The sequence below is a fragment of the Aquarana catesbeiana genome, linkage group LG01 (genome assembly GCF_042186555.1).
Source record: "Aquarana catesbeiana isolate 2022-GZ linkage group LG01, ASM4218655v1, whole genome shotgun sequence".
Taxonomy (NCBI): domain Eukaryota; kingdom Metazoa; phylum Chordata; class Amphibia; order Anura; family Ranidae; genus Aquarana; species Aquarana catesbeiana.
The window spans coordinates 780,873,495-780,889,454 of NC_133324.1; the positions used below are offsets into that span (position 1 = coordinate 780,873,495).

The 15,960-nt window shown below is 41.5% G+C and overlaps 1 protein-coding gene across 11 annotated transcripts in view; it reads left to right on the forward strand.

The window, feature by feature from the left end:
• The window catches only part of WDR17 (WD repeat domain 17), a 187,724-nt gene that overhangs the window by 68,694 nt on the left and 103,070 nt on the right, over window positions 1-15,960 (forward strand). For 10 of the 11 annotated variants that reach the window (XR_012236779.1, XM_073606568.1, XM_073606651.1 and 7 more), the window contains 4 exons: window positions 1,135-1,365; window positions 2,696-2,947; window positions 11,196-11,318; window positions 15,425-15,612. Coding sequence is in view for 10 of the 11 variants with exons in the window: in XM_073606568.1 (XP_073462669.1) it covers window positions 1,135-1,365; window positions 2,696-2,947; window positions 11,196-11,318; window positions 15,425-15,612 (794 nt within the window). In the remaining variant the exon portion in view is untranslated. The remainder of the gene's footprint in view (window positions 1-1,134; window positions 1,366-2,695; window positions 2,948-11,195; window positions 11,319-15,424; window positions 15,613-15,960) is intronic. The other variant, XM_073606588.1, reaches the window with a different exon arrangement.

Genomic DNA, 15,960 nt, shown 5'->3' on the forward strand with positions numbered 1-15,960 from the left:
ATGCTGCAGACAGAAGTATTGGCAATATCTATATTATAACATTGGGTACAAGTTTTTAGTTAATATTTATCATATCCTGTGTTACATTTTTTTGTTGCACCTACTCTGTACCATACTAAACTGGGAAGGTTGGGACTTTGAAATGAGGCCCATTAGGCCCACCGCCTCATTTCAAAGTCCCAACCTTCCCAGTTTAGTTTTGAATTAGGGATGGAGGCACACCACATATGTGCCTCACTCAAAGTCCCAAAATCCCCCCTCTCCTCTTGCTACTCTGTACCATATTCCTTACTTCTGTATGTAATCTTCTGTATGTATGTGTGCTTAAGCCCCGTACACACGGGCTGAATGTCGGGAGATATTGGCCGGTTCAATATTCGCTATTCGGCCCTTGTGTATGTGAGCTGGTCCGACAGAAGCTGGCTATTTGGCCGGCTTCTGTCGGACAAGCATGCTGGAAAACCAGCAGCTGATTGGCTCCTGATCAGCGCTTTCAGCCAATGGCAGAGCGTGCTGATCGGAGTGTTCTGTTGGGGGGGGCCTTTACTAATGTTGTATCATTAGTACAGCGGCTCCAACTGGAGCTGTCAGTTTTTTTCCTTCAACCTACTGGGTTGAGGGAAAAAAAAACTATTAGACCCCTTTCACACTGAGCCGCGGCCGCGTTAGCACTAAACCGCTGCTCGTTTTAGCGGCACTTTAGCGCTGTTTAAGCGGTGCTCTTCAGCCATTAGCGGGGCACTTTTAACCCCAAATGGGTTAAAAATACCGTGTTGCGGCGCTTCCAAAGCGCTTTTCAGTTGCTTTTCATTTCAATGGGCAGGGCGTTTTGGGAGCACTGTATACAGCGCTCCCAAACTGCCCCAAAAATGCTGCTTGCAGGATTTTTCCTAACGTCCTGTAAGCGCACCGCCCCAGTGTGAAAAGACACACTGAAATGAATAGAAGACAGTTTTCAGTTGTTATTTAGAGGCTATTTCTAGCTCTAAAACGCCTGAAAACCACCTCAGTGTGACAGGGCTCTTAGTGTGTACCAGGCTTTAAAGTTATCTCGTTTTATTTATGGCTTTTCTATGCTGTGAACTGTTTTCTCTGATTTCAGTGCTTCTCCTTTCTTATCTTGCCCTTGTCTAGGCGTGCCAGCCTCACTGAGTTGGTGTTGGAATTCCGGTGATGCCGTAGCCTTTGTCTCACACAGAGGGCCCCTTTATATTTGGACTATCTCTGGACCCGATAGTGGTGTGGCTGTTCACAAAGAGGCCCACAGCTTTCTGTCAGATATCTGTCTGTTTCGGTGGCACCCAAGAAAAAAAGGAAAAGTTGTCTTTGGACATACAGATGGCAGCCTTTCCATTTTTCAACCAGGTAACAAAATAAAAAGGTCATTGTTGGGGTATATTTAAAGCGATATTAAACCCAAATTAAAAAGTAATATATTGCAGCTTACCAATCATTAGATATGGTGACTGTATTCTTTTTTTAGGCCTTTTTCCCTTTGTTTTTACCTGGTGATTTAGCCACTGACACACCTGTATTATAGTGCCCCACTCTGGATAAAGGCACAATGACAGACATCTGTTAAACAGTCCTTCAACAGGTTTTGGTCTGTTCAACCAGTGTATTCTATTGAGTCTCCCTGTCAGATCACAACAGCACAGCAGGTTGACAAGTACAGATCATGCTACACATAAATTAAACTACAGACATTAAAGTAGTATTAAAATGGTTGTTAAGCCACTGTCATATCTTTATATAATCCTGTGTGTTTCCTAACCCTGGGTGCCCGTCTCTGTGTTTTATAAAAAAAAAAAAAATCTGTCTATACCTGATTTCAGCGCGCCGCTCGGTGCTCACGTGACTGGCCGCCTCTCTTGATCTGACAGCTAGAGCGGGAGAGGCCGAAAATCCCCCACTGACTTTCAGTCGGGAGGAGAGAGGTGGCCGGTCACCAAAGCGCTGAGCGGCGCTCTGAAATCAGGTATATACGGCTTTTTTTTAAAAAAAATACAGGGCACACAGGATTAGGAAATGCACAGGATTTTATGACACATTAAAAGTAATTTCAGCAATCGGAGGGGAGGGGGCGGGCACTGTCACGAGCTGACAGGCAGGGAGGGAGGGGGGGAGAGAGGACAGAGCAGACTTGTGGATGACGGCGGCACGTAAACTGACTACGATGTCAGGGCTCAGCAGCCATGATAAACCATGGTCAGCTTACAGGGGGGAGGGTAGAACCAGGCAGAATCAGCCAGGTACAACAGGATCCTTTTTTTTTTTCTTTAGGGTAACAAACACTTTAAGCCAAAAAGCAAACATTTATTATAGTGCAGCTTATCATTTCTTAGATGTGATGGCTGCATTTGTTTTTTTTTTCTTTTTTAGGTTTGTTTAGGTTTCTTTACTTTAATTTCACCTGGTGATCCAGCCAGTAAGTCTGTTGTTTTTCAGTGGGGGCACCCCAATACAGGAGGTGTGTTACCTGCCAGATCACCAGGTGAAAACAGAGGGAAAAAAAAGCCTAAAAAAAAATAAAACGAGTGCAGCCACCACATCTATTGATAGGTAGGCTGCAATATATTACATTTTTGGTTTTTGGGTTTAATTTAACATTAAGGGCCTACAGAAATAGAAATGCTTATAATAAATACAGATTGGCAGTGCCAGAAGAAACATATACCTATTTTTATTTGTTTAGGTTGTAAGAGTCAGAAGCATGTACTAAGACCGGAATCACTGGAGGGAACAGATGATGAGGATCCAGTGACAGCACTAGAATGGGATCCACTGTCCACGGATTACCTTCTTGTTGCTAATTTACACAATGGGATTCGACTAGTAGACTCTGAGTCCTTATCATGTATCACTACATTCAGTTTTCCAAGTGCAGCAGCATCTGTCCAGTGCTTGGCCTGGGTTCCCACGGCTCCAGGCATGTTCATAACAGGAGGTAAGCTTATTTATACTGCCTTTTTTATATATTACAACACAGAAATTACAGACTTTATAACAATTTTTACTTTTTATATTTAGTGTAGTCTAGCCCTTTTTTTCTGCCATAATGTTTCTTGTATACAGCCATAGAGGGGTTGCTATGCTAAAATTGGAGAGTGCAAAATCTGGTGTAGCTCTCCATAGAAACCAATCAGCTTCCAGGTTTTATTGTCAAAGCTTAATTGAATAAGCTGAAGTTATAAGCTGTTTGGCTACAATGTAGAGCTTTAGTAATTCAACTCCAGGTTATAGATTAGTATTGGAAAACTACTAAATTTTGAGGGCTTCTCCTCCCAAGATTGCACGTTATGTTTTGTTATAATATATTTTGGCACACAAAAATTACTTGATTGTTTGAGACTCACCCCTCCCCCTGCCTATGCCTTCAAACTCCACTCGCTTTAAAAGCTAGTCTTTGTAAAGAAGTTGCAGCATCTAGCACACTTGTGGTGTGTCAGACGCCTAGTTCCTTGCTGCACTGTGTGGTTCCTTCTACCGGCCAGTGGCAGCCCGTGCATTGTGGGCGCACGGGCACCCCCCCAACACAGCCGCTGCCTCCCTTTTCTGAAGCACCTGATTAAAGCCAGAAGCTCTAATAGGCTTCAAAATAGGGTGGGTATTGGGGCGCAGAGCTTTGCCCATGGAGCCCACCGAGTTGTGTTGCAACAGCGAATGAATATTGGCTGTTGCAACACTGATCCTCCTCCTGGCCAATCCGGAAGCGGGTCTGATACCCGTCACCCGATTGGCTGAAAGGACAGGCGATCCTATTGGATGCCTAGGAGGAGGGGAGGAGATGCACGGTGGAAGCCGCCATGATCTCAGAAGAGGACACAGGAGATGCTGCCAGATGCCCGCCACAGCCTGATCCCCTGCCCAATGTGCCTGCCGATCCCCGATGCTGTGTGCCCGCCGATCCCCGATGCTGTGTGCCCGCCGCAGATGGGGAAAGTGCCGGTGGATGGGGGGTGGATGTTTGCCGCCCCCCCAAACAAAAGACCACCAGCCGCCACTCCTGCAGACCCTTACGTCACTTCTGTGTCCTGACATAGGGGTCAGTGGTTGAAACCACAGGGAGCAGGAGACACCAGGACCCAACACTCTGCAGGATTTGTTTAGCAAGCTTTGCTTTTGGGAATGTCATAATGCACAAGCAGCAGGAGTATTAAACCTTCCAGTTTATTTGCAGACATGATTTGTTTTTTAAATGACAGGGTTGCTTTAAACTACCACAGTCTGATAACCTTCCCGGAAATGTAATTCTTTTTAGTATGAATGTTAGTTGATATAAAGCTGTCAGCCGTTTTGACAGTCACTGCTCTCTGCTCAGTGAAGACCGGGAACTGAGAGATCAGTGGTCATGTGATCGCTCAGTTCTCGGTCTTAGGGCTGGCAGGGTACAGCTGCAGCCATATAGGTATGCATATTTTTTTGATAACCTGCACTTCTCCCTTAAAGCCTAACTCTACTTTTGTTGAATAAAAAACATTCCCCTCTGGGTGATCTATGTACATTGCAGCGATTTTAACAAACTTTGTTGCAGATTGCTTTCTTCTGTTATTCTGAAGGAATAGCTGTTTGTGTCCATGTCAGAGTGAATCTGTATGAGAGTGATTTTATAATTATCAATCAGCTGCTGCACCTGCAGGGCTCTAATAAGGAAATGTGCAGGGACATGATTTCCCTTCGAGTGTATTTCACTAAAAATACATTTTTTGTTGCAGGGGATGCTCAATATCTGATTTATATCTTAGTGCAGACTTCTGGGAAAATCATTAAGCCAATTACAAAAGCAAGAAATGAAATACATGTATGGCATTCTGTATACATTCTGTGTACAGAATACCTTCAGGTAGCCATATTGCATTCTATTTTACAGAAAATTGCAGCGATTGAAAGAGAAAGATAATTTTTAATAACATTCAATTACAATATGATTTGTGTCGCAATTGTATACAGTATATTAATTTTTTTGTGCTGATTCTTGTTACCCACAAAAGTGGAGATACCCTTTAAATTAAGAATGTTTTTGTTGCATGAATCGTCTATTTACTATGTGTTTTTGTTACATCTCTTTGCTAGTTTTGGATTTATCATTACGGCAAGCAAAGCTTGGGAGTATGACGGCCAAGGTTTTTGTTCGGTATTTGTCTAGTTCTTGCTTGGTGTTAGGGAGACGTGAATCTGTCTGCCACCTGCTGTCTCTGGCCGGTCATCTGAGAGACGGAATTCCCTATACCATTCTGGGAGCTCCACTAATGAGATCTGCTATTTCCAGCAGAACACTTTGATTTCCTGTCGGAAGGTTTGCTGTATGGCTGATTTTTTTCACAGTGAGACAAAATGGGAAACACTACCTGCCTTAGAACTTCCAGAAAAGGCCAAAGAGCTCCTCTATTTTCCAAAGCTGTACTTGAAAGATCCTGGAAGATCATGATTAATGTAGAGCCATTAGGACTTAATAGTAGTTTTGCTTGGAACAATAAAGCGAGTTGAAGACAGTAGCAAAACATTTTTGTGAATATTTTTTGTGTTTTTCTTCTTCAGTTTTGTACGTTTACAGTATGTGTATTGACATCAGTTAACTTCATCAGCTTTAGATGACTTACATCACTTAAGATCTCTTTCCAACAAAATAAACTTACAAAATGCACTTACCTGTTACCTTTCACAATGCAGGTCAATGCTTTGCACATAGGACCTAGACGTTGTTACTATGTAAATAGTCTCACTGATGTCGCTTAACATCAACCTATATTAGTACACTGCACAATTTAATATTAATGCCGTCACATGCTGCTATTGTTAATGAGGCTTTAAAGAAGGAATCCAGGAAAAAAAAAACAAGTTTCTAAAGGATAAGTTCACTTTTAATAACATGTTACATTACACCCGTGTTTAGGTTGTAACATGTTATTAATGTAGCAGCCCTGCTCACCCCCCGATACCCCATTGTGACACCCGCTGTCACAATTTATAAACAGTGCAGCTGTGTGGGGCCCTGCCAGCACAGATCTCTGAATGAATGAACTACAAGTCCCGTCTTCCACTACAACAGATGGCTTGTAGTTCTCAATGAACTGTGAGGGCGCTGATGAGCACTCTCGTAGTTCATTGACCCTTCCTGCAATTCAGTAACTGTCTGCCCATATGGGAGGTACGGGCAGACAGCTGTACTGTGTATCTGCAGGAGCCTGATATTGCACCTGTGATCTGCTGATCGTGGGTGCAATGCTCTGCAGGCTGCTAAGACAAAAAATAAATAAATACAAATGTTTTATCTAAATGTGCATTTATTATTTTTTTTTAAAGTGAACTTAGCCTTTTAAGTCTGCTGGCACACAGGGAGTTAAAGGGGTTGTGTTTTTCACCTTAATGCATTAAGGTGAAAAAACACCTGTCAGTGACCGGCCCCCCAGTCCCCCGTTTTACTTATCTGAACCCTCGAACTTGACCCGGTGGGGACGCACTGTCTCTATGCTCTTGATTGGATAGATTGATAGCAGCGCAGCCATTGGCTCCCGCTGCTGTCAATCAAATCCAATGATGCGAGCGCCGGGGGGGCAGGGCCGAGTCCAGTATTCAGCCTCTATGGACGCCGAATGCTGGACTTGGAAGTGCGCCCGCAAGGTAATCCCCTCGGGGAAGCGCATCTCTGAGGGGGCTATCAGATGTGGGGAGGAGCTGCGAGAGCCGCCGGGGGACCCCAGAAGAGCAGGATCGGGGCCACTCTGTGCAAAACGAGCTGCACAGTGGAGGTAAGTATATGTTTGTTATTTTTTTTTTTTTTTTTAATTTACCTTTACAATAACTTTAAGTGCGGTATGATGTATGCCTTTCTTGGAGCTCTCTCTTTTTGTACAATTCACTGTTTCACTGAGCGCCCATAGTATAGCTTGTGCTATTCTTTCGGTGCTCCGATACCCCAGTTATGGGTGTCCTGCACAGCAGCCGTAGCGTCATTTGCAGCTGCATTGCTCACCCCTCCTCTCCTTTGTGCAATCACTGAGCACTTTGTATTTTGTAATCCCATTTACAATATTCTAAGCTTTCTGTATATTGGCACAGAAGAGGAGGGGCGGGCAGTGCAGCTGCTATGTAGTTCTAGAATATAGCGAAAGCTTTAATGTCAGCGCTCAGTGACCCAGTAAATTGTAATAAGAAGAGAGAGATCCAGGAGGTGGCATGCACTTCTTTGTACTTACTCTTTGTACACTAGCAGATTTTAAATGCTTATTTTTTTAAGTGGATGTAAACCCAATTGTTAATATCTCATGTAAACTTGCACTTCCTGTTACAGGGTGACAATGTTCTGAGTCTGTCTCCCAAATGTTTTTCTGTTGTTACCCTGTCACATGCAGTTATGATGATCATAAATGACCATGCCAACACTCATTGCAAAGGAATGTTCCACCATTGTCACTCTCAGAAAGATTACCCTGAGCAAAGACATGAAGCCATCATAGGAGCACGTGCATGTAGACAGGCAGTGACCTCAAAGAGGCTGGATGAATTCAGCAGGAGGAGAATGCTAGAGGAAATCAGAAACACTGAGATGCAAAAGAGGATGAAATCTGGATTTTCCCCTTTTTTTATACACAGTTCTTTAAAAATCCTAAATGCCATTGAGTGTGATGAGTTCATGTCTTTGGGCTCTGCTCAGTATCTTCACATCTATTGAATTATTTAGTGAGAAAAACATTGAGCCAGTCATTGCTAATATATCCCTATTAGGATATTAGTTGCCTAGTTGTTATGCTTATGCAAAGTATTCCAAACAGGGGGGGACAAAGAAAAGTGGGGCTAACAGAAGGGCAATGCACATGTTAAATTGTATCAAAATGAGAATTTTATTGGTATATACAACAAAATGCAGGTAACAGGGTGAAAACCCAATGCTGGACTATTCCTGGTACAGATTGCCGACTAACCAGATGGGCTAGTCGATCGCAACCACAGAAAAGGTGGAACAAGACAACATGTAACAAGTAACATAAAACAGCGTCTGGACGCAAAGGAAATTGGTGTCAGCTCTGCCGTCCACCTGTGGGATTGTCCAGCAAGATGCTGGGTATGGCCACAAAGCTAACACCATAATAACTAGCTGTTATGCTGATCCAATAACTTCTATATTTTATGGGTCACAGATATAAAACAATCATGCAGATCTGTAGCTGTGACTTCACACAAACTTGGCTTTCTGCATTCCTGTTCTGGGTCATTAAACATATTGAAATAAGAAGGAGGTCAGCAATGTCAGACTCTGTATTTCCTGAAAATATTCTTTAGTATCTTTATCTCTCCATCAAATTCTGGGTGCCCTGTGGGCTTGTCTGCAATAGGTAGGTGATTCAGGAGGTAAATTATAAACGACTCAACCAGCCTTACCTGGACTTTCTGGACTTGCTTTGGGACACTGCAACTTTGGAACACCATGTTAGACTGAGACATGCCCTGTTGGCCTTGGTTATTTACAGCATATCTTCCAGTTTTCCAGATTTAGCAGTATTTGTAGGCATTTAACATGCTAAGATAGATCTTAAGATGATCTAATATGTGGTCAGCTCCTGTGTATACCAAACTATACTCTCAAAAGCAGCAATATTGCTGTTAGCGCAGAGAGAATATGTTTTGTTTTTTTTAAATATGCAGTTAAACTTAGGGAAGATAAAAATAATAAGATTTGCCTGGTGTGAATGGGAAATTTAAAGTGAACACATGTTAACTGGACTTCCAGTGGTATGCTACCAGGTTGGTACCCCTTCTTTATGTTCACAAATGTAAGTGACTGAACATTCTCAATACAATACATAAGATATAACATTGAAAAAATGTGCCCTTTGTTCTATGTTTGGTTTGAGAAATGAAATTTGTTAATATTAAAGTGATTTTAAACCTACATTTTTTTTTAAATAATAAACATGTCATACTTACCTGCTCTGTACAATGGTTTTGCACAGAGAAGCCCTGATCCTCCTCTTCTGGAGTCCCCGCCAGCACTACTGGCTCCTCCTTCCAAGTAACCCCCCCCCGCTGGCTTTGCTCCGCCCCCTGCTCCCTTGTCATAGGATTTGATTAACATCAGCAGGAGCCAATGGTTCCCTCGCTATCAATCTTTCTAGTGAGGAGAGAGAGAAGGGAGAGAGCCGCTGCTTTCATGCACAGTGCTAGAAATAAAATCGAACTGCTAGACAAAAAAGGTTTTTTGACTCTAATGCAGAGAATGCAATAAAAAAAAGATAACAAACAACTGAGGCTCTATAACCATTTTAAGTCAAACAAATACAAATCTGCTAACTTCTATTAAAAATAATTCTACTTAAAATTTGCTGCTATAATCTACAGCCTCTGAGGCCCGTACACCAATCGAAGCCTGATTGGACTGAAAACACAACACCACTGCTGCACTAATATCCCATGCAGTGTTGAAAGTCATAGCTGAGTTTTCCCCTACTGAACTACAGAACACCCTCTTATGTTATGGAGATAAATAGGTGGGTGTTCTGTAGTCCAGTGGGGGAGAACTTAGATGGGCTTAATAACATTGCTTGGGCTTTTAGTCAAAGAATATGTTACCCCAATTTAGCGCCTTCCCCAGCTTTCCGGGAGACTGGTGGTGACTCCCAGAGGCGGGGAGGGCTGACATACATCTTAAGGGTGCAGGTTACTAGGCATGGTGGATGATGAACAAGATAGAAATTGGGTGCCAGTCACTTTTATGCTTAAACAAGGAGAAGTTTATTTCCGACAAACAGGAAAAATGTGGGAGAGAGGGGAAAGGGCACAGGACACCCTTAGTCAAAAATAGTAACGATCAGCAGACAGGCAAATCGGCAGACTCCTTAGACAAAAAGGTGAGATAAGGTAGACGGCAGTACAGGAAAAGAACCTTTAAGCTGAACCAACACATCTGTACTTTGTAGACTATTCTGTCTCCTATAATAACTGAACCTAACTCACGGAAGATGCAGCAACTTTAAGGATGATTCTGTTTTAACGCTTTCCCAGGCTCTCCATGGGTCCCTGGTCCTCTGGTACATCATCCCAGATCTCCATCCTTCCCTTCATGCTTCCAGGTAGTAAGCATGCTCCCATTTGCAGAACCTTGAGCACATGGTTAGGCCTCAGGCTTAAGGCCTACCCAGTAGGTGCTGTTCCACACACAACCCACCCAGATCGCAGCCTGGGCAGGGAAGTCCCAGATCACCTGACTCCTTCCAAATAAATACCTCCTCCCAGCATTCATAGCAGTGATTCTGATTGGCTGAGAAAGGTATGTTTATTCATAACCTGAACTCACTGTAGCTCATCATATTAATGTCAAAGGCAACAGCGCCATCTAATGGCAAAAAGGAGAAGCCACAGCTAAACAGGAAAAGGAAGAAAGCCATTTGATCACCAAACATTACAAATTAGCCAGGCTGGCTACCACCCAGCACAACTAAATTTACCTGTAGCCCTGCTTTGGGACAAGGGTGCTACACCAACATTTCATATTCCTGATATGTGCCTGTTACACCATGTACTTGTGTTAAAAAGTATCCTGTATTTCTTCCTTTGTGTGAAATACTTGGTGTTCCCCCTGTTCTCTTATTTCAAAGTGACTATGTGAGGCATGAGAGCACACCTATCTCAGCTTGGTCAGTTTTCTGGTTGTGCTGGGAACATGGCCTGCCTGTCCGCCAATGATCAGACTACTGCTGACACGCCCCTGCACAGCCATTCACTGGGAAGATCAGTGTACTGCTGTTTCTCCATCCACACCTTTCTAAGCCCTTAATGCATCTGAGAACAGAGATTATGTGATCACTTATAAAAAAAGGGGAAAAAAAGGTATTTATATTATTTTTTAATATGATAATATATACAAACATTTTGCCCTTCATTTCTATTTTAAACTGAATTTGTTGTTTTACATGGTAAGTGTTCCCATATACTTTAAGTAGAGGCACTGGAAGGTACAAGCTAACATTTTTTATATTTTAAGTGTTTTAAAGAGACAAAGCATGGGGAAATGTGTATGCATTGCAGAGATGTATTTAATATGTTTTTGTTTTTGCCCAGAGATACAGTTTAAGAATCCCTACAATGCAACAGTGAATATGTATAATGTCAATGAGAAACTTATTCGTAAAAATTTGTGATATACTGTACATGTTATGCTTTAATGGGCTATCTGTTTCACACTTTTCTATTATGTTTAGATTCCCAGGTTGGTGTATTACGGGTATGGAATGTTTCAAAGACAACACCTATAGATAATTTCAAATTGAAGAAGACTGGTTTCCATGCATTACATGTCCTCAACTCTCCTCCCAAGAAAAAAAGTGAGTGTCTCCTACGAAGAGTCTAAGCAAAAAAGACATATATGAAAATGATTGTACAAGTTATTATAAAGAAAATAAGCTGTTGTCCATAGCCGCTTGCTTGCATTTTCACACATTTGCTGTTTATAGAAAGTGTGATTAGTACAGACAATACCCACCTTCTCTACACATAATCACATCATTCAGTGTTTGTTCAAAGCTGAAGTATAGCTAAAAAAAAAACATTCTCTAAAGCTTTAGTGACTAATTTAAGTGTAATCAAGGATGTGCAGACAGCTGGATTCTGTAGATTACACAAGTTTTCAGAATAAGGAATATGACTTTTTGGGCACCAAAGTTGAAACATAATAAGAATTATTCTAAAAGCATACAATTTCTATAAATACATAAAATGTTATAAAAACAAAAGCACAACATTCTATTCCAAAGGAAAAAACACCACAAAGTACATATTTTCAGCACATAAAAAGTGTGTAACTTGAGAGAATAATCCCCAAAGTGTTTCAACTCTCCAGACGTATGAGACTTTTTCAGGGGGTTAATACAGTGGTGGGCTATTGATCACAAAATATAAGTTAGGCAGGCCATAAATGGGTCGAATTTCGAAAGAATTTTATTTAGAAAATCTTATCTAATGCCCCATACACACGATCGGAAATGCCGCCAGCAAAACTCCGATGTGAGCTTTTGGTCGGAAATTGTGACCATGTGTATGCTCCATCGGACTTTTGCTGGCGGAATTCCCGCCAGCAAAAGATTGAGAGCAGGTTCTCTATTTTTCGGTGGAAAAAGTTCCTATGTGAAAATGCGATTGTCTGTATGCAATTCGGATGCACAAAAAAAAACGCATGCTTGAAAACAATTCGACGCATGCTCGGAGGCATTGAACTTCATTTTCTCGGCTCGTGGTAGTGTTGTACGCCACCGCGTTCTTGGCGGTCGGAAGTTGAGAGAACTTTTGTACGAACGTGTGTATGCAAGCCAAGCTTGAGCGTAATTCTGTCGGAAAAAACATCCAAGATTTTTCCGATAGAAATTCCGCTCGTGTGTTCAGGGCATAAGAATTTTCGTTCATATTTCGCACCATTAGTGGGGTGCAACAACAGCCGATCTTCGTGCGGCAATCAAATTTGAGTAATCGGACATGTTGGAAATTTTTTAAAAAACTAACAATTTTCTAATGAATGATGGGAGAATCATGTGAGAAATGTAATTGAAAAAGAAATGCGCATGTGCAAGAAAAGAACATTTCCGGAAAGAAAAGAAGATACCCAGCCACGAAAATTCTTTTCTGTAGCAACATGAGGTGAAATTGAAGGCTTGGTTGACCGAATTTCGAAATCAATGGTGGCACCATTGGATCACAAAACGCCCAAATTTTCTGATTTAAAAAAAAAAATTCTTTCAAAATTTGACCATGTATGGCCAGCCTTAGGATGAGTGCATTCACCAACAGTATCCCCAGGGAATAGTTCTGGAACAGCACAAGGGAAGCCCAAAGGGCCGCGTTCAACCCAATAATCCTAAAGGCTTAATCATATTGACCAGAGAAAAGTTCCAATTTGCATGACTGGTCGGTGGTGTTACACTTGAAGTGGCAAAAACCGCAATTAAAAATATAATAAGATAGTGGAATTATTAAAAAAAAATCCATAACCTCGGTCCACATGTTACATGCAAAAAAGAAAAAAGCGAAGCCACTTGAACCGACCAGTCCACAGGAAATGCCATTTCACAGTAGCTTCATAGAATACATAAAGCAATTAACACCCGCAGCCCTGGAAGATGAGAGCCAGGAAGAGGATGGGGCATCCATGTAGTGAAGCTTTCTCCAGCATCCAGGGACACCCTTCATTATAAGTATGTTAGCTCAGTAAAGCTATAGAGAATGTTTTTTTTAACTTCAGCTTGGAGCCTCATGCAGTGTTGGCATTTCTCAAAGTAATTCAGAGTAACTAGGGTGAAGTTTATATAAAACCTGCTCTGGGAAAATATCAGTATTGCCTTTTCTGACCTTCTTTTTAACCTCCCTGGCGGTATGAGTATTTCGGATTTTAGGTGCTGAAAGCGGTACAATTATTTTGCATAGAAATTTGGCGCTTTTTTTTATTGCAGGCCTGTAATTCTTAACAATAACACACTTAAATCTGTCCACCAAGAGTCTAGTAGATATCCCAGGTATGATGAAGTTTGAAACACAAAATCATAAATTATAATATAATAAATAAATATAAATAATTAAAAAAAATACTAATATAATAATAATAAAATAAATTCCCCCACGATTCACTATCGCTCAATTCTGCAAGTGTTCTAATTTACTATCGCTGTTTTCTAGTTGGTCTAAAACCACTTTTGACATAAAGGGACACTTTTTGGTTGCTATGGACAATCTCAAGTTTCCAGGCAGAAAGAAAAGTATATATAATATAAAATTGCATGCAGGGCATTGGACAAAGCACTGGGGACAAAAGGGATGTGAAATAATTTCATACAGTACTGTGATCTGTAAGATTACAGTAATGTATGTGTTATGATTTTTACATTTTTTAAAAATGTGCCGCCTGGCTCCGCCCCTGTGTGTTGCGACGCTCACAGGGAACGGAGCCCGGCACAGAGAGGCTTCGGAGGAGGACACAGCCCGCAGACAGCGCGGAGGGACATTGCAGGATCCTGGGGACAAGGTAAGTATAAAGCTCCAAGATCCTGCAATGCAATCCCAAGTGTGGCTCGGGGTTACCACTAATGGTGCTGAAATTGCTTGGACGACCTAAATCTAGGAATGTTGGATGCCTGTCTCCTGCCTCATTCTGTAGTTTTATCCTCCAAACTCTTACATCACTGTCCTGTAGTGAAGTAGAGGTGAAAAGACAGTGTGTGGTGGGAAACAGAGGCATCTGACACTCCTGGAAGGGTCGAAAAGCTGATATGCAGTAATACATTTCCTATTGCAGTGACCTGACATTTTGATTTCTTTAGAGAGCTGACAAGTTCTCTTTAATAAAACAAAGTTTTCATTAGTATCCTGTTGCTTACAACTCTGCAAAGAAGTACACAAATTTTAATTATATATTGAGGTTGATTTACTAAAACTTGAGAGTGCACAGTCTGGTGCAGCTCTGCATAGAAACCAATGGGCTTCCAGGTTTATTTTTTTTTATTTTTGTCAAGGCTTAATTGAACAAGCTGAACAGCTGCTCCAGATTTTGCACTCTCCAGTTTTAGTATATTTAATAGTAATATAAGCTTGATATATATACAAATTCAAAACTGTGTACACATTGGGAAGGCTTTACCAAAACTGGAACAAATGGAATATGGAGCAACTGTGGAAAATAAACAATCAGCTTCTAACTTCAGCTTGGTCAGTTAAAGCGGGCCTTCAGTCATTTTTTCAACTTTCCATCTATTAAATCCTCTGCCCTTGTTGTTTTAACTTTGTATAGTAAAACATTTTTTATGCCAGTAAATACCTTATACAACCCACTTCCTGCTTCTTGTCTGGTAAAAAGCCTAGGCTTATGACATCATGCACAGCTCTCTCTCTGACTCTTGTGAGAGTTTCCCAGGAAGGGAGGGGGGATGGGTCATAAGAGGGCCAATGAGAGCTGCAGGGCTGCAGAGCTGGAAGTGTGTCTCCTGTTTGTGTAAATCCAGGAAGTGAACAGGCAGCAGCTTCAGCTGCCCACAGTTAAAATGGATGCAGCCAGACTTAGTGGAGGGAGATTTCTGCAGCATATTTGGCAAGTACAGAATCACAGTATATATAAAATAATATGTAAAGTGGTTGAAGGGAAGCTTCAGAATGGCAAAGATGTTTTTAATACCAATTATGTGAGCAAACTGCAGTTCCTCTTTAAGATTTGAAAATGAAAGTTAGAAGATGATTGGTTGGCATGTAAAGCTGCTACAAAATCTGTCTGCTCTAGTCTTAGCAAATCCCTCTGATACATGTTACAGAAATTAAGAGGGGATCAAAGGAGGATTACCGTTTAATAGATTAGCTATTGTACTATTGTACTCTTCACAAATATACTGTCTAGACACAGCTTTATGCTTTGCAGAGTGATAAATGCCTTGTTTGTTTTTTTTCCCCCTCTAATGAGCATTTTTAGCACAATCCCCTACAAAGAACCACCATACATCATCCACTAGTGAGGCTGTCCCCCCTCCCACGCTGACACAGAACCACGCCTTCTCACTGCCTCCCGGTCATGCTGTCTGTTGCTTCATGGATGGAGGAGTTGGCCTTTATGACATGGGTGCTAAGAAGTGGGATTTCTTGCGGGACTTGGTATGACATTTTTTTATTACTAACCAATTGCCAACTTTAATAATCTTTAAGTAGCACATCAGATTCATTTTTTGTCTGTTTGAATGTTTATTGAAATTTAAAAAAAAAGAGTGTTTACAACTTAGTGAAGGAAGCCACATGGGGATCCCACATAACAGACGGGCGAGGCACATACAGAGGTGTAGTGCATACAAGAAAAAATAATCACTCTGTTAGGCAAACCAGAAGCATAATCCACAACTAATATAGTGTAAAACACAATCGGATTGTCAAAAATACAAGCCCAAATAGGAGTATCAGCACTGTTGTGATCAATCGTACATTCTTTGAAGATATTACCGTAAATGG